Genomic DNA, 18,972 nt, shown 5'->3' on the forward strand with positions numbered 1-18,972 from the left:
GGAAAATGTAGGATGAGAGGAGGGAAACTTGGTGAATGTAATGTCACTAATGTCCTTTAGGGAAGGAAATCTGGTATCCTTGCCTGCTCTGGCCTACATGTGACTCCAGACCCACAGCAATGTGGTTGGCTCTTAACTGCCCTCTGAAATGGCCTAGCAAGCCACGCAGTTGTCAAGGGCAATTAGGGATAGTCAACAAATGCTGGCCTTGCCAGCAACACCCACATCTCATGAAAGAATTAAAAAAAAAACTTAAAGAGCACATAATTTCATTTCATGTTTTTGTGGAGTCCTTCAATTTGGTATCAACTTGGGGAACAAGCTTAAACTACCAGTTATGTAGTTCTAGTTTTAAATTTTATCAAATAAAGACTCTAATATTCTGGCATACTTTTCTCTGCTTTGCTTGAAAGTACAACTCTTGAATATTGTGAAATTTTGGGCTGTCTTTTACAGACCCCCCCCCTCACCGATGTCGGGGATCGTGGCGGGGGTGCCCGGAAACTGCCTCCAGGAGAGGCCTGGCATGGGCCTCAACACCGGGAAGGCCCTGTCCCATATTACCGTCAACAGTAAGACCTTGTCGCGGATCCCGCCACTCGGCCATGGGACACACTTACATATGGCAATCAATGTAAATTAATGAATTACCTGATGCCGCCGGCTGCCCGTTCCGATATTGCAGTTGGCGGCTGGCATTCCTGCCGATCTATGATCAGTGATGGATGGCGGAACACTGGTAGGGAGGGGGGAGGAGGTAAGTATATCAGTGTGGGAGTGGGGGAGCGGGCTCAAACTTGCCTGATTGGTCTAGGAGGTGATGGAAAGGGTGGTGGAAGGTCAGGGACACAAGGTGAGTATTTGGGGGGTGGGGGAGAGGGCAAGGGATGAAATTAAATTTATTGGGGAGGTGGGAGAGGGGCTGGGAACATGAAATTAAATAATTTGGAATAAACTTTAAAGCAATGTGCCTTTAAAACTTTAAATGAAATGTAAGGGCTTGAGACCCTTTAAAGATCATGCTGGCACCTGTGCAGTGGCGCCAGACGCCGTTGCTGGGGATGGAGCACCCGCCCCCTCCACGTCATCAGTGGGTGGGGGTGGGTGGTGGTCTGTCCCGGCCATGGAAATGAGCTGCCGCGTTTAATATCGCGGCAGCTCCGCAGACAAATCCCGTGTGTGCGCCCTACCATGATGAGCTGGTAAAATTCAGCCCTATGTCTCTGCAAATTATTTTCTCTGGTTTTAGTTTGATGTAGACATTATCAAGTTCGTACTACCATCTGTTTTCATAGACTTCATGATACAACATGGAGCAAAATTCTAAAATATCTTCTCTATCTCCATATCAGATAGTATATGTGCCTGCTTTAAATACAAGCTTATGGTTCCTGAAAATTCCCAGTCATCCATTTTAGTGGACTGAGTGAGGGGAGGGGCGTGGTGGTGTGAAGTCACTTGAGTGGGTTCAGTTTGTGTAATAGTACAGAACGTTACAGTTTGGATTAGATAAAGATCAGTAAACATGCAGATAAGTGAAAGAAATCTATAACTCCAATGAAGGCATTGTAGATTCCAGTCTAATTTAGCTAAATGGGAACTAAGTGCACTGAGTTTTGGAAGCCTGCACATTTCTTGGCGTTATACTTTATATTTGGATTAAATGCTGATTCATTGCCTCTTTCTGGGAAGTAGTATTGAGAAATTGTATGGTCAAATACAAATTACATTGGAAATGTTGTCTGGTATCCACAACAGAAGACTGCAATATTATCGTATATTTGTCATTGACATCTTCATAGTTACAGGGTTTCTGTTTTCCTTTCATCGAGCTATGTACCCAATAGTTTACAACTTTTTTAGTCTACTATTTCAGTTGGCTAGTAAGACTAGCTTTCTTCTGTTCAACTTTTAAGTCCAGGACCATTTTAAGAGCTATGCTATGCATTCAAATTTCTGTTACGACCAGGTGAGAAACCTTTGCCTGGTTTGACTGTAACAGAGTTTAATTTTTTAAAACACTGTTTTTAGCTTCCCCTCAGTGAATCCTGGTTCACTGCTCTCCAATTGTAAGGCAAAGAAATCAACCAGACAGGTTTTCTTAGATTTAAACAAGAAAGGTGTAAGTTTATTAACCGTAAAACTCTAATTCGGTAAAAGCTACTGCAAATATGTCACATGACTAGGCTAGCATACATTTAGCGATAAACACACACGGAGGGAGAAAAGGAGCAAGAATAAAGGGGAGAAGTTTGAAGCAATAGCTGGAGGTCATTTACGGCCCTTTGAGTTCAATGTAGAGTCTTTGATTGCAGTTAAATCTTGCCGTTTTGTTGGGGCGCAGTGCACGCTTCAAACTTCTTTCAATGTAAGAGTCTTCTCTCTTGCGGTTTAAGTGGCTTCAGTGGATTTGGAAATTCACTAGAGAGAGAGAGGTGCAGGGAGAGAGACCTTCTCTGTTGTCTTCAAACTGTGCTGTGAGCACAATTCAAAAACCCTGGGCCAGCAGGTTAGTCATATGACTAGTTCTTCTTTTTTTAACAAACTCTCCTGCGTTTTTGTGGATTCCTTTCATCTTAGCAGACACCGGCAAAGTGGGGGGCGGTGGGGGGGAGCGAGAAATGGAATGCTGGTTTATTCCACCTTCAGTGTCTGATGATCAAAATCCATTTGGGTTAATTGGATCAGGGAGAAGTTCCATTGTCATTTCCTAGGCAACTGTCTCTTAGAATGCAAATTTTTCCAGCCACTGCTGATCTCTTCAGTCCAGCAACAGTTTAAAATTAATGTTTCATATGGTGAAATTAATATGCCTCATTCATGGCTGGTGGGGGTCTTCATGACACAAGGATTTTGGAAAATATGATGACTACATAATGTTTGAACCTTATTTAACTTTTTGTGATTACTGAGATTGCTGAAAACATTAAGGTTTTAAATGTATTCAGATTGCTGTATCTGCTTCAGGAATGTAAGAAGATGTTTAGGATGAGGAAAGGTGATATGGTCCTTCTGGCACTGATAATATTTCAGTTCAAGCTGCCTAGAAGTGAACTGCATTTTGAACTACCTTGCCATCTTTGATTCTCATGCTTCAGCTGATCGATCATACTGAACATTAATCATCCTTTGAGTAAAGATTTTTTTTTTGTTTTAAGTACAACCTTTGTGTTGCACAATATCACTCTAGGAAGCTAGATTTAAAATAAAATAAAACAAATAAAACTTACAGCGGAACCATTTCTGCTTTGGGAAAATAGGCACAAATTACACTGGTTAGGGTTCAAGTTACCTCTAAAATGCTTTTGTATAATCACAAACGTAAAACCTTCCATGAAGTAGCACAATTGGTCTGTGTAATAGAACATGATGTTTTCTTTACATTAACAAATTCCTTGATATACTTGAGCAGTAACTTGATGCAGTTTTATTAATACAGCTCAAAGTTGATTTATCACAAAAAATAAGCATTTTTAGTAAGAATATCTAGTCCACTACCTGAGTAACCTGATTTTAAATCACTGAAAATAACTTTAAAAAAAAAAAGACTGTATTGTACTATTAACTAGTTTCATTAGTCAGTAGATTAGCCAATAGATTAACCATGCTTAATTTGCAACATTTTAAAAAATGTGCCTATTAGTGCTTATGCACTAAGAAAATGAGCTCAATTTGAAGACCCTCCTCGAAAGGCCACAATTGGCGGAAACTCACCAGCCTCATTATTTCGATCGGGGAGCTTGGCCAGCTTTGTAGGTGAGACCAGTTACAGATGAAATAATTTTGAATCCCGCGTTGAAGATCATGGAAACTTGATTTATGCTTGATGTAACTTGTGCTTGAGTTTCCGCAATCTTCTGTGATGGTTTGGCCAATTTCACCTGAATTGTGTTGATGAAACTAGCAGAAGCTCTAGGCTTTAAATTTTAGGGCTTTGAAGATAGTTGTACTTTTAACAGTTTTTTCTGACTACTTTGGCTATTGATCAGCAAAGTTTGCATCTCTCGTTGGTTCATAATGCCTTCTTTATCACTGATTCCCGGTGATCTCTCTAGACATAATGCCCCAACACAGTTCTATCTGATTATTGTTTAGGCTGTCATTAGGTCATTATTTTAGACTAGTTCCATTTTAATTGCAGTGTTGCCAGAGAAGTAGTTTTCCTGGCATCTTTATAATTTCCGCATTTGTAATGTTAGCAAACGGGTAGCCTTTGATTTTGTTATACTGCTGTGCAAATGCGTTATATAATTGTGCAGTTGTAAGCTGTACACTATGTACTCTGATACACTAGTCATTGAGACCTGTGGTAACTCTGAGAACTAAGATGAAGCTTTTTGTTGCAAACCAGTTAATTGTTCTGACTGGGATAGAAAGGTTTTCAGACAGGAAGGGTAAATTTAGAATTGTAAAGAATGTTATACAGTCATATAATTTGTATTTTGGAGAATAGGGAGCTGAAAGCATGTAACTTAACTGTTACAAAGTATGTTGAGCTTATGTTGCCTCGGATCTTTGAGAATGTAGGTTAAATAGGAAGAATTACATTAAAGGAACTAAGTATGCAAGGAGGGCTTTATTTTGTAAAAAAAAAAAATTGAATGGGCAACAAACTCGCATTTTAGAGTTTGATATTTCCATTTAGAATTTAATTTTGCTTTTGAGAATGAAAATGTGTTCATGTCTTCTAGTTGTAGGCATGTTTCTTCCAGTAGTGCAAAGGTGGGAATCTGTAAATAAAGGAAGTAACTATACTTGTATAAAGTAAATTTAATCTCAACAGATCCCACCAGCACCTCCAAAACCTGACTTTGATGCTTCAAGAGATAAACTGCAGAAACTAGGGGAAGGAGAAGGATCAATGACCAAGGAAGAGTTCACAAAGATGAAGCAGGAACTTGAAGCGTGAGCATACTGTACACCATGCAATTTTACAAATTTTACATTATCTTGCAGTTGTTAATAGTGACTTTAAACTATTTTCTTGTTCCAGTGAATACCTGGCTATATTCAAGAAAACCGTTGCCATGCATGAAGTCTTTTTGTGTCGCGTAGCCGCACATCCAGTTCTTCGAAATGACTTAAACTTTCACGTCTTCTTGGAATATAATCAAGATGTCAGTTGAGTTTACTTTATATATAGTATTTACATTGATGAGATTAGTTGAGTTTTTCAACTCATTCTTGGTAAATCAGCAGTTAATGGGAAAATGACATGATGCCTGTATTTTGACAGTGCTCATGTTTTCTGTGTTGTGTGAGACTGCTTCCCTTATATTTTCCATTTCAAATATTTGGTCTGCTTGGAATGCAATTTTAATACATGTCTTAATGTTCAGTAATGGAAGCAAATCAGAAGTTACTTAAGCCACAGAACTTTAAAGTTTTTTTTTACAGTCTTTAAAGGTTTAAGTTTTAACTCTTGCATTACATGAACATTGTAATGGAAAAAGTGTAGATGGTTTCCTTGCTGATAGCAAAACAAAAGAGAACATTTTTGAGCAAATAGTTTTGGTGTTATAACTTGATGTGAATGAAGACACCTTTTTAACTGGCAGCATGCTCTAGTTTTTTGAAACTGATCTCTAAGGTAAGAATATAACCATATCAAAGGATTTGACACCTCTGGGTAAATTCAGAATGGATACCTTTCACCTAGATATAAATGACTTGAATTCATTTAAAGAGTTGTAGTGTTGAATTAATAATCTTTTTCAAAAAAATGAATAAATATACATGCAGAACCTCTTGCTCGAATGGTATAACTGAACTTGTAATTACGACTGAACCATTTATAAATTATCAAATGTAGTCTGTTTATTAACACTAAATACTGAAAATATTAGTTGGTTGTAGTGTTACGGCAGAATGATAAAATACCAATTTACATTGGCAGTTTTATCACATGGCACATTCCAGATGTGAGCCATATTGTCTGGAGTAAAATATGATCAGGATAATATTGGGAGGGGAAGTTACCTTGGGCTGCTTTATTGCACCTCCTTGCAGCAGGCTAAACATTGAAATTGATGGAAACTGAGAAGATTAAGGTCCTGCCTGTTTATTTCCTCACCTTTTAGGGACTTAGAAACCTGAAGGCATAAAATACATACAACCTGTAGCGAGTTGCCCAATATCTGCTTGCTTCCCTCCCAAATGCAGAGAGGATTGGGAACTAATCCTGTGAGGAAATTAAGTTGTGCCCCACTGCTATAGCACTGTGTTGCTCATTTACTGTGCTTTACCATCATGCTATGTAAAAATGAGATTTAAAAAATTGATGGGGAGTTGGGTAACTTTTCACTTTTTTTGAATCCTGCTGTGATCCACCTGGCTTGATGCCTGCAGCAGAGAGAATGGGTAATCAGCTTTCATTTTCAACTCATTTTATGGTAAATCTGTGGTAAATGATGAGAAAAATTAATGGAAAAATTTCATGATATTTGGCCTGTATTTTGATAATGCTCCTGTTTACTGTGTTATGCTGGATTGCTTCCCTGAATTTCTCCATTTCAAGTATACAGTAGGCGCTAGGGATCAGGAACTCAGGAGTGCAAAACTTGAGTCTGTGTCCATCTTTGCTTCCTACTACCTTTTGTATATTTTTAATTGAGAAATAATAACAGATTGCAGATTTTTGTTCGTTTAAAACTAGAATGTTAATTGAATTACATTTATATGGAAGAGTACTTCTGTAAGCACTAGTAGCTATGATAATGTTTATTTTGTTTTTTAAGCTGAGTATTCGTGGAAAAAACAAAAAGGAGAAACTGGAAGATTTCTTTAAGAATATGGTAAAGACAGCCGATGAAGTACTTGTTGCAGGTGTTAAGGTGTGTTAATGTTTTTGTATTTTAAAGACCAAGAAAATTGATAAATCTGTATTAAAAGTTTAGTCTGTTATATCGTCATACTATATTAATACAGTGAGTATTCACTGTTGCCAACCATGTGACACCATGTACCCATTTACTCCTAACATTCGCCTATCCTAGACATGTGAACTTAAGGACCAAACAGAAAACTCTTTTCTACATCCCCCACCATCCCCCCCACACCCTTATAAAAACTAAACAATAATGTTGGATTTCAAGCTGTTTGCTGAAGATAACCAGAACCAGGAACATGTTCCGATTCCCAATAAATTCTAGTTTAGTTATTTTTTTGAGCATATGGTTGAGTGAGACCCACAGAAAGTAGAGCAAGATAGTAACAAGGCCAGAGGTTGTACAGATCACTACAAACCAAATCATGGAACAGCTGATCAGGAGAGGAGCAATTATGAATTAAAATTGTATTAGACAGTGAGGCAGGGAATTTTCTTAGAAGAAGAGGAAAGACACATAGGCAAGGGACTAAGTTGAGAGCACCACCTCCCCTTGATGTACTGATTATCACCCACCAGGGAAAGATAGGAGCCAAATCCATTTAAATCTGTCAGCGGTGTCACAAAATCAGTTAACTTATGTGTTAAATATTATATACCAGTTGGAGAATTGGATGCTGAACTCATTGCTACTAGTTTTCAATACTGAAACACTTCACTTCAATTGTTGCACCATGTTCAACCTGTAGTGATGTTGGAATTTTACCAAAACGTCAAGAATAGAAAAATCTAATGCTGTAATTAGCTAGTTTTGCATTTGTTAAAAAATGCACATCCTCTCTAATTGGCTTATATACATGCATGCGTATCATTACAATATGTCGACATCTGTGAAGTTTCATTGATAAAGTAAGAACATCAAGAAACAACTAAATACAAGTTGATTAATCCCATCCTTGTAATTATGTCTACCAAACTGCAGGCTAGGTTGTTTGGAAAAGGGGTTAAATCGCCTATTTTTTTTTTCAAGAAATTTTTGTTTGTTTGCATCATTTTCACTTAATGCCATTGTTGATATTTAAAATAGAATTTCTTACTAAGCAAGGCATTAATGGCACAGTTGAAGAAAATTCTGATGTATCAGTTTTAAAATGTTGTGAAAACCTCAACTTTGCTAAGTCACCAGTCTCCTTGTAGCGTAGCATTTATCATCATGGCTGCTGGCAAAATAGTCCAAAAAAACATTTGCTGGAGATTTGTTAACCTGTTTGCACTATTTTATTGGCTGCATTACTGATATTTTCAGTTAGATATTATTGTTCTTTTTGGAAGTTTAATCTGTATTTGAGTACAAGCAGGTCTTATAGTTTCTTGTGTGAATTACAACATTGTACATGCAAGTGAATTCAAATTGTTTATCTATATAATATCCTAGCATGTTTCTTATAGTGCAGTAGCTGTTGGTTTTGCCACAAGATTGCTTTAGGTCTGTTGTCTCTTTTTTTAGTGGAAATATTGCTTCAGGCCTTTTGAAGATTTTTATCTGTGAGGTAGCTGCTGCATATAAAGAAGATATGCTACAGTAGACTAGGAAAAGAGCAGGAGAGAGAATTTAGCTACATCAAGGTTTGACTAAAAGGTCGAAAAATTATAAATTCAGAATCGTGGAAATAGAGAATACTTGAATGTTGTTAGAGATTACCAAATTGGCAAATTTAGCTTGTATAACCAGTTAATTAAACTACATTTCTGTATTTACAGTGTTGTAGTTACATTAACCTAATGCTTGTTTTACCAAGGTTTGCTAAATCTTGAACTGCAACTGAAAACTACTTTCAGCTCGACCTCAGCCCCTCCACATTTTGAAATCCTAAAAGATGCCTTTATCATGTTCTGTATTGCAGTAAGTCCTTCCTGCCCATCATTTCTATCCTTGCTGACTCTATTCCCTAGAACATTAGATTTAAAATCGTCATCATTGTTTAGAAAATGCTCCACCACCTTGCCCCATGCAATCTCTGACATCTCATTTAGCCCTATTTCTCCTCTCATTCTCCATTCCTTTGAATTCAGCCTTTCGTACACCCAACCATTGGCTTAAGAGCATTAAGCTGCCTTCCATCTTGCTCTGTAAGTCTCTCTGCCTTGCTATCTCTTTCTCCACCTTCTAAAAATCCACCTCTTTGACCAAACTTTTGATCTCTTCTAATCCCTTTCCTTCCTGGCTTTGCAGCCATTTGTTGGGAAGCACCTTAAGATGTTTCTTTAAGGGTGTTATATAAATGCAAGTTGTATATCTAGCTATAAATATATTAATGAGAAATTCGAAACCTGTAAATGCCACATCATTATTTGGTTTTTAAAAAAAAGAGCATTAGACTGCTGATTATCTGGTTGCAGCTGCATAAAAGAAAACTTGTTAGGGTGCTGCATCTATCAAGAAATTACAGAAAATGCCCCACTGATTACCTGACAAAGGTCAGCTACTATTCAGATTTGGACCTGAGAACACAGAAGTACTCAAGTAAGCGCTTAGCTCCCAGGTTGCTGTTTAAGCAAACCAAGTGTTTTAATTCTGTAATTAAGTTGTTGGTTTTAAACTAGCTGCAAAATATTTTTAGGATGTTGATGATTTCTTCGAACACGAGAAAACCTTCCTTCTAGAATATAATAACAGAATAAAGGATGCAGCAGTCAAGGCAGACAAATTGACAAAATCGCACAAGAGTAAGTAGCATTTTTGTTGTGAGGCATTGAATTGTGAAGCAATTGAGGTTTATAGGATATTGGTACGTTAGACAAAATGTTCATCCTTGTTCTTTGTATTGCAACCTTTTGTTGTATTTCAGTTATTCCTGTGGGGTTAGTAGCTAAATCAATAGAAAAAAAGTATTGACTACCACAAAATTCATTATTATTTTCAAAGAATGCTTCATTTGGCTCGTTCCACAAAAATAATTTCCATTCCCATTTTATATAGTCTTATTCACTTTCAGAATGATTGAATGCATCCAATCTGCATAAAAGTGGCAGCATAGCTGATTCACTCATGGAACTAGTTATGGTACGAGTTGTTAAATAGCAATGAGAGACTGAGGAGAAATGGACTGGAGGGAGGGTTTTACTTTAAAACAAAAAGGGATGTGAAAGATTGGGAAAGGAACTAGGACTTGGGTGAGTGTCATGCACTAACTGTGGGTTGGAAGGGAAAACACGATGCATAATACATAAATCGGTATGTTGAGCAGGTACTAAGAAACAGAACATTTTTGTTATGTTTATGTAAAATATCTTTCTTACTCTAGTACACTACATGCTTTTCCTTTTCAGATGTGGCAGATGACAATAGTAGAATTAGTTCAACATTGCAGACTTTAGGAACTCAGGATTCGACAGATCTATGCAAGTAAGATATATAAAAAAAACATTTTTCTAGATATTGAGTGTTACTTACAATATAGTATCATTTGAATTATGAATTGGGATTTTCCTGATAGCTAATTGGTCCTAGTGGAAAAATAAGTCCTAAATCTAAAATGTGCCTTGTTTGATTCCCACTTTGTGCTGATGCAACTCACTTTAGCTGGGCTGCTGTAATTGGCTTTGGTGTCACTGGACTATAGAGAGAAAAATATCAGCAAGGATGCTTTGTTGTACTGACTCATGCTGGAAAGACCATGTGCAATGAGAGCAGGACCTGGTTTGGCTGTGATGCCCTCCACAGTGAAATAATAACTGAAACTCACTGACACATATGAAGGAAGATCACTTGGATGAGGTGACCAAGTGCTGCTGGTGTTTGTGGAGATGGATTCCAGAGAGAGTAGGTGCCTTTAGGGGTGTTGGAAGGAATGGTGATGGGGGGGTGCAGGGGATGAAAATTAAGATGACAACATTTTTTTACAACTGGAAATGGGTGGTGAGGTTGAAATTCAATCAACAATGTGATGATTTTGTCTGTTAGTTTTACAGCAATTTCTATAAGTCTGTTGTGTCTTTATTATTCTTCGCTCCTCCTCGTAATGATTCATGAACATGTGTTTTTACTAGTAGACTTCCGTAACATTGAAGATCAACAGTTATATAGTAATCTTGCAATATGTTCATTATTTTAGGCACATTCTCATGCTATGAAAGGAGGGTATTGTATATACAAAAATAAAGGTGAGAAAACACCATCAACCATACCCTATGGTGGTGCACCTTATAGACTGCTCACCAACCTCTACCCTGGGAGAGGGAAAAAAAACTGTAGCCAATTCAGGGGAAAAACTCTGGGGCTTTCCTTTTGTGACTCTCTAAGGCAATCAAACTAAACTTCAGGAACCTGTGGTTGGCTGTGATTTATCACAATCACAGCTAAGTAGCATCTTACTTGCAACTTAATTGGAAATGCACTCTTCCCTCGTGACCATGTCAGGTTCCCTTGTATAGGACATTAGCGACTTGATACTCAATGTGTCTCAGTGGTTTGTACCAGAGGGTGTTGACTGTCATTTAATCTAACACTGCCTAATGATTTTATGGACATAACCTCTAGTTGTACCCTCCCTATACATTTCAAATAACTTATCTAACTAGACTCTATCCAGTTACTTCATTTTAAAAGCTTAAATTATAATTCCTTCTAAAATTGTGGTACTCCAAAGTAAATAACCCAACTCTTGAGTCCTATTCTTATAACTAAGGGCTTGTAATGATTATTTTCCCTGTATTGCCTACACTGAATTTCATAATTTTTAATATTTCTGTAACATTAGATATAATTAAGAATGGGTTAAATTGTAAGGCTGTAAGCAGCATTTTTCTCAACTTTAGGCCAGCTACCTGTTTTTTTTTGTCCCCATGCAAGTAATTTGGAGTGTTAATTAGTAAAAACAATGTCTCCCACATATCACGCTGCTATTGTAAGTAGTTCCCTTGTTACACCTATTTCATTTCATTTCATTCACACAGCTAGGAGCTTGGATGGGGTAAGCATTTGGGAGCTGCATGTTCTCACATCAAAACAAAGGCGTTTCATTTGGGGCGGCACAGTGGTTAGCACCGCAGCCTCAAAGCTCCAGCGACCCAGGTTCGATTCTGGGTACTGCCTGTGCGGAGTTTGCAAGTTCTCCCTGTGACCGCATGGATTTTCGCCGGGTGCTCCGGTTTCCTCCCACAGTCAAAGACTTGCAGGTTGATAGGTGAATTGGCCATTGTAAATTGCCCCTAGTATAGGTAGGTGGTAGGGGAATTGAGGGAAGGTGGGGATGTGAGAGGGTAATGGGATTAATGTAGGATTAGTATAAATGGGTGGTTGATGGTCGGCACAGACTCGGTGGGCCGAAGGGCCTGTTTCAGTGCTGTATCTCTAAATAAATAAAATAAATTTAAGATGATAACTTCAATTACTGGCTGAATATGGTCAAACTTCTAATATGTAATTTAAAAGAGGAACTCACGAGTTTGTTTTCTCTCTGTTGTTACGACCAGGTGAGAAAGTGGTCTAGGGTTCCCTTTCAGCCTTCACCTGGCCTTACTGTAACGGTTTAATTTTAAACACTGTGTTTTTAGCTCCCCCTTGGTGAATCCTTGTTCACTACTTTCTAATTATAAGGTAAAGAAACCAGCACAACCCACAAGTTTTCTTAGGTTTGAAGAAGAAAGATTGAAATTTATTAAACTTAAACTTAAAATTCTAATTCAGTTAACACCTACGGACACATGACATGCCCCGCACTAGCATGCATACGCGATATGCACACGCAAATAGAGACAGAAAAGAGCAGTGGAACAGTTTGAGGCAATATCTGAAGTGTTTTTGTTACGGGTCTTTGAGCTTGGTCAGTTAGGAGCAGGTCAACCCCATCCAGAGCCAAACTAGGGACAATCCCTACGGTCACTGGTCCTGAAACTCCAGGTGTACAAGTACAGGCATGTCCTGCCCTCCAGTACCGTTCACCACCATTTTGGTGTTCGCTGCACTCTCTGGGGGAAAGGTCAGGCCTTTTCCCAGTAAAAAGAATCTAGTGGCCCCTGTGTCCCTGAGAATCACTATGGGCTTGCTTACCCAACTCGAGGGGAATGGGGTTACTCTCCCTTTAGTCACAAAAGCTTGATGCCCCCACGAATCCTATTAAATGTTCCTGCACTTGCAGCCATTAGCTTCCTGGGTCTCTCACATTACTGCAGTTAAAGCCACAACTTGTTCTACTGTGTTTTCCATCAGGTTCCTGTCTTCACTGAGTGGGTGTGCCCTGATTAACCCTACCGGTTTTCCCTTTAGTTTCCAGCAGTCAGCTTTTAAATGCCCTGCTTTATTACAATGGAAGCATACAGGTCTCCCCCTCCCCCTCCCCCTCTCTCTCTCCAGAGCAATCAATCCTTAAGTATATTAATGTAAGCTAAAATGTTTTTGTAGTTCCTTCTAATGAAGTAATTATACTTACTCTTCTATCCTGAAATACTGGGGCCGTAGTATCGTGATCAGAAGTGAAAATTGATGCAAAGTATCTGTTCAGCTCATCGTAAAATCTTATTTTCATACAAACCCTGGCAACTCTTTCAAAGGACTAAAGCAGTCCTTCACTGTCCTCTGACTTTTAACATGGCTGGAATAAGCTTTGCCATCAGTATCGCAATTGGCCAGTATTTTTTAAAATGTCTTTTTAGCGTTCTTAATATAGAAACATTTATTGTATGCTAAAGTAGTTTATTTGCATTAAAATTAAAAATATGAGGCACATGATAATTACTCCCATATTGTTGCACAGTATTAAACATTATGATTCAAATCTGTAATGGGTTAATCATCTTTCTCTGTAATTTATCCTGCAGATATCCTGTCATTCTACAAAACATAGTCCTGGTTACAGGCACTGTGAATTCAATGGTTTAGTAGTTTTGTGCCATTTTTGATACTGATATGCCAATTGGAGTTCAAATGTATACTTCATATTGTGAAGTTTTCCACTGTTTCAGAATTCGTTGAACTGCTAAACTAAAAAAAAATCCACCTTATTTAAGTCAGGATTTCATATAACTCATGTTTTCTGATTCCAAGTGGTTTTCTGACCCTACAGACCATGCTTAACAGTATTGTAAATCATAGTAACAATTAATAATGTTAAACATTTGATACAACAGGAAGACAGAAAAAAGTTTCTTTTGTTTTGCACACAATAGACACACTAATGAACTATTTGATACTTTGTAATCTTTGTTTTGTGATCTACTTATTCATCAGTTGCAGTCCAAACATGTACATTCAACACTCATATCAGAGGTTCAAATGATAGTTAAGCTCAACTGGGTAGTTGTTGTCTCCTGAACCAGGAAATTTAATTACACTATATCTGTTATAACAATTATAGCCTTAAGTCAGTTGAACTTAGCAATTGCAAGCCAAAGGGCAAGATTTCCTCTGTGCATCATGTGTATTTAAATCATAAACATGTTCTTTATAATTTATGACTTTATTACATGATGCATAGAAGAAATCTTATCCCAAGAGAGTCATTGCAATGCCATCACTGCAGATCAATACTGTTACCTGATTCACAGAAGTGTATAATAAATTATTTTGTGATTCTAAGAGAGACTATAGTTCTATGTTTGGTTTTTTCATTGTATATTTATTGTTTAAATGTGCATCAAAAGCACCAATACAAACTTTTTTTCAATATATTCATAGTATCACAGAAATAAGTGACAGTAAAAATGGGAGAGAATTAAAATTCATGGGTTTTAGCACGTATGGTGCAGTTTTGTTTTGTGGGATATACTGATTCAGGCAAAATTGTTAAATGTAACCCGTCTATACATTTTTAACAAAAGATTTTTAGTTTGAGACAGAACTCTTAAGTATAATTTTTTGGGATGATAGTGCCTAATGAAAACTAGATGGCTGCGTTCACGTTTTAATTCTTTGTTTTCCCACTGAATAAACAGGAGTACCATTTAGTAAATACAACCAATATTTCTTTCTCTTCTAAATATAGACAATCAAGGATTAAAATTTCCTAAAATATGGCTATAAATTTGTTTTTTCCACCAAGTACATCTGTTAATACTAAAATATAGTATGCTGTATTTTACTAATTTTAACTGTAATGTTTTGGGAGTAAATTGCCCTGCCATCCAGATGGCAAATGTCGGCGATAGAGAAATGGAATATTCTTTCCAATTTTAGCAATGTCTGTATAACAGTTCTGAATCAGGTTATAGCACAGATAACATTTTTTGATGCTCTGTCCAGCATTGAGTAATGGTTCAAACTCAGAAGCATCCCCACTGCAGTAGTGTGACATCTCTGCTTCTGACAATAGCAATGTTACAAACAGTTTTGTGGTATGAATTTGTGTCCAGTAAGAGGTGGATTGAGACTAGCCAAACTCATTTCACTTAGGACTCCTAGAGGCATCATTAAGAGCAGACTCGTTGTTGAAACCCAGGTTCTAAAGATGTTGAGACAGTGGTTTGACCTAATGAACAACAACTTTTTCCTTAGTTTTGAATGGTGATTTATAAAGTACTTTTGTTCAAATGATCAGATTAATAAATTCCCTTTTCTCATTAAGTACCATATATTATTTTGGAAAAAGACTTTACAGCTTGGTAATGTGTTCATAATTTTGTTTCAGATTTTTCTTGAAGGTATCAGAGTTATTTGAAAAAACAAGGGTATGTCAATTTTGACTTGCATGCATCTAGTTTAACTAACTTTCCAAATTTTGCAATTTAGCTGAACTTTCCTTCATAGGCTTATGGCTTATAAGCAAAAACAGCATCGGTGTAGATATACAACAGCTCCAGATATATAGATATATACATATAGCACCTTTTGAACATAGATGAAACTTCTCGAGATGCTTTACAAGGGTATGAGGGAAAAATGAATGCTGAGCCAAGGGAGGAAATACTAGAAAGGCTCACCTAAAGCTTGGTTGAAGGAAATGGGTTTTTTGAGGAGAATCGTAGAGGAGGAGTTATGGAGGAAGAGGGCTTTAGGGAGGGAACCAGAGTGTGGGGCCTAGATCATTGAAGGTATGGTTACCAATGGTGGGATGAGGGGAAAGGGGGATGCACAAAAAGCTAGAGTCAGAGGAACGGAGAGTTTGGGGGAGGTGGGGGTTGTTGGGCCTGGAGAAAGTTTAGAGATGGGGATGGGCAAGGCCATGAAGAGATCTAAACAAAGATGAAAATTTTAAATATGTAGTAGTGGGCGATTCTGAGCCAAAGTAGATCAGTGAGGTTGGGGGTGATGGGTGAGCAGGACTTAGTGCAGCAGGGTTTGGATGAGCTGAAGTTTATGAAACATGAAGGCAACGAGGCTAGCCTGGAGAGTATTGGAGTAGATGAGTGGAGGTGAAAATGGCAATAGTTGAGGGTTTCATAAGCAGATGGGAGGAAGTTAGCGATGTGACAGGGGTGAAAGTCGGGGAGGATATGGGGTCAGACACTCAGCCTTGGGTCCAATAGGATGCTGAGTTTGCAAAACCGCCTGGGTCAGCCTGACACAGTGGCTGGGGAGATGGTTGGAATTGATAGCAAGTGTTTAGAGAAGGTAATGGCTCCAGTCTTCCAGTGTTTAATTGGAAAAGAATTACGGCTTCTCCAAAATTGGATATCAGACAAACAGTTTGATAGCACAGGCTTTGGAGTTGAGGGAGATGGTGGAGAGGTAGAGCTGTGTGTCACTGTACGTAAAAGCTAAACCCATGTCTTTGGATGGTATTGCCAAGAAGTAGCATGCAGATGAAGAAGAGGAGGGAGTACCTAGGATAGAACTTAAAGGGATTCCAGAGGTGGTAATACAGGGGCAGGAAGGGATGGCATTGCTGGAGATGTTCTGGCTATGATTGAGTAAGTAAGAGTCTAACAAAGCGAGGGCAGTCCCACTGAGTTGATGCAATGAAGGACAGGCTTGGCAGAGGATGGTGTCAAAAGCTGCAGAGAGGAAAAATAATTCACCATGGGTGGTAGTTTGTAAGGATCAGATGGGTGAAGGGTGGGTGTTTTCAGGAGGGGCCTTAATAGTTTTGAAAGGGAGGGGGCGATCTCAGAGTTGAGGGAATCATTTACAGTGTCACCTAGCATGGGGACCAGGGATTGAATTTGGATGGTTAGCAGTTTAGAAATGGAGTAAAGGGAAATGGAGGTGGGTCTTTAGAACAAGATGAGCTTAGGAGAGGCATGTGCGAAGATGGGAGTGAAACTATGGAGGGTCAGAGCTCGGGCAGGAAGGAGGTGCGGCAGTTTAGCTTGGGGGAAGAGGGGAAGGAGCAGAGGAGTGACAAAGATGACCATGAGCTACTTGCATTTGTTGGGAGGTGAGTGTGGTGTGGGAAGAGGAGATATTTAAAGAGATAGATGATACTAGAGAAAAGATGAATGTTCTCTTTGCTTTACAGAATGATCCTGGAGCAGTGGGTGATTTTGGAGGTGGAGAGTGAGGCCCAATTGCACATTATGTGGTGCAGTCAGATCTGGCGTTGGAGGGCTAAACTAGTTTTGCACCAGATACATTGAACTTGAGGGAGTGATGATGGGGATGATATCAATGGGGATGACCCAGATGGAGAGAGCAAAGATTTTTGTGGGGATAAGGACATCAAAAGTGGAGGTGAGGTAGTAGTTGAGCAAATTGATAGCTGCAGAAATATTGTGGTGAATCAAATGCCAAAAGCTGAGCAGTTGGGAGTTTGAAAGTACAATTGTAAATAACTTGGGAGTGTTTCTGCAGGATTAAAAGTGGATGGGGTGTTGTGGGTGGTGAATGATGTGGTTACAAATAAGTGGCTGAAGATGGCCTTGTCACTGATCAAGACCAGGGCAGTACAGAGGGAGCAGGGGATGGCAAGGATAAGGCTGTGGCTGTGAATATGGTTAGGAGTTTATGTAGAGGGAGAGGTTTAGAGACAATAAGAGTGTCCTGAGGTTGCAGGAGTGTTAAGATTGAAATCAGTGAGGATAAGAAGTCACTCACTGCAGAGGTTGAGGGAGGACAGAAGGAAGCACATCTCTGTGAAAAACTTAAGGTGGCCAGAAGTCACTGAGCATTTTAAACGAGAAGTTGAACAGGTAGAGATGCTCAAAGAGGGAGAAGGTGCCAGAAGAGTAGGGAGAGAGACCAAAGTACAGAAATTTTCCAGTTAGGCCAGTTTTAATGGACAGAAAATCACATTCTGGAGATGCACAATCTCCGAATATATGGCCCCAGTCTGTTCTGGGAGCACAGAGCCGGACAATCTTCCCTTTGATTTCCCAGTTGGCTCGGGGACCTTGCTGTATTGGGAAATACAGATGCTAACCCACATCCTACTGCTGTGTATTGCAGTGTGTGGACATAAACTGCTTGTGATATCAGGCTGTGAGCAGTCATAAACTTTATTTTAATATGGTTTTTTTTAAAGTTTCTACTCCCATGTGTCCTGACAACAAACCCTTAGGAATAACTGACTGAATATGGTAGGCTGTGTGTTGGGGAAAGTTGCAGGGAAATAGAATCAAAGGAGATAGCTCCAGGTGAAACACTAACGCTGGTGTAGGTGTGATGTTCTCCTGTGCTGTCATTTCCTCTTCTGATCCTAGCTTGAGTACATCTAACTTAAACTAGCATATTGGCTAAAAAAAATTAAATTTATTTGCAGTTACACTTTCCACATTGCTACCATTTGTGCTTGTATTCAATGTTTTACTGTAGTTGCCACAAGGAAGAATTTAATCATTATCCTGCTTGATTTTTCAAATGAGTAACAGTTTGTGCTAAAGTTATAACCAGATATCCATTTTTTCCATTTTGAAAAATGCAATGAATTGAAAAGTTTTATATTTTTTGTGTTTCTCTGAAACTATACAGTATTTGAGAACTTAGTATTTTACTGCAGGTGGTATTTATAGGTTTCATGATATTCATAAATGATCTGTAGTCAAAAGGTCAAGGTAAGCATTTGTGTAGTTACCCATTTATCAGGCATGGGTACAAAAGATTATTTACAATTATCTATTTGACAGCCATGCATGAACATTGCCTGTTTTAAGCATTCAGTTTAGTTAAATTGCTCTGTATGAAATTTTTGAAAGACATAGGCTAGCAATTTTGACATTACATGTTTGGTCCGGGCTTCTCTAGACCCAACAGGCAGCGGTTTACTGTCATTTTG

General features: G+C 38.4%; 1 protein-coding gene across 5 annotated transcripts in view; it reads left to right on the forward strand.

The window, feature by feature from the left end:
* snx6 (sorting nexin 6) overlaps positions 1–18,972 on the forward strand; it is a 52,422-nt gene that overhangs the window by 13,306 nt on the left and 20,144 nt on the right. For all 5 annotated transcript variants that reach the window (XM_068039313.1, XM_068039311.1, XM_068039310.1 and 2 more), the window contains 6 exons: positions 4,784–4,905; positions 4,994–5,117; positions 6,738–6,833; positions 9,448–9,553; positions 10,157–10,232; positions 15,451–15,490. In XM_068039313.1, the coding sequence (XP_067895414.1) occupies positions 4,784–4,905; positions 4,994–5,117; positions 6,738–6,833; positions 9,448–9,553; positions 10,157–10,232; positions 15,451–15,490 (564 nt within the window). The remainder of the gene's footprint in view (positions 1–4,783; positions 4,906–4,993; positions 5,118–6,737; positions 6,834–9,447; positions 9,554–10,156; positions 10,233–15,450; positions 15,491–18,972) is intronic.

This window comes from Heterodontus francisci, chromosome 9, assembly GCF_036365525.1.
Source record: "Heterodontus francisci isolate sHetFra1 chromosome 9, sHetFra1.hap1, whole genome shotgun sequence".
Classification (NCBI taxonomy): domain Eukaryota; kingdom Metazoa; phylum Chordata; class Chondrichthyes; order Heterodontiformes; family Heterodontidae; genus Heterodontus; species Heterodontus francisci.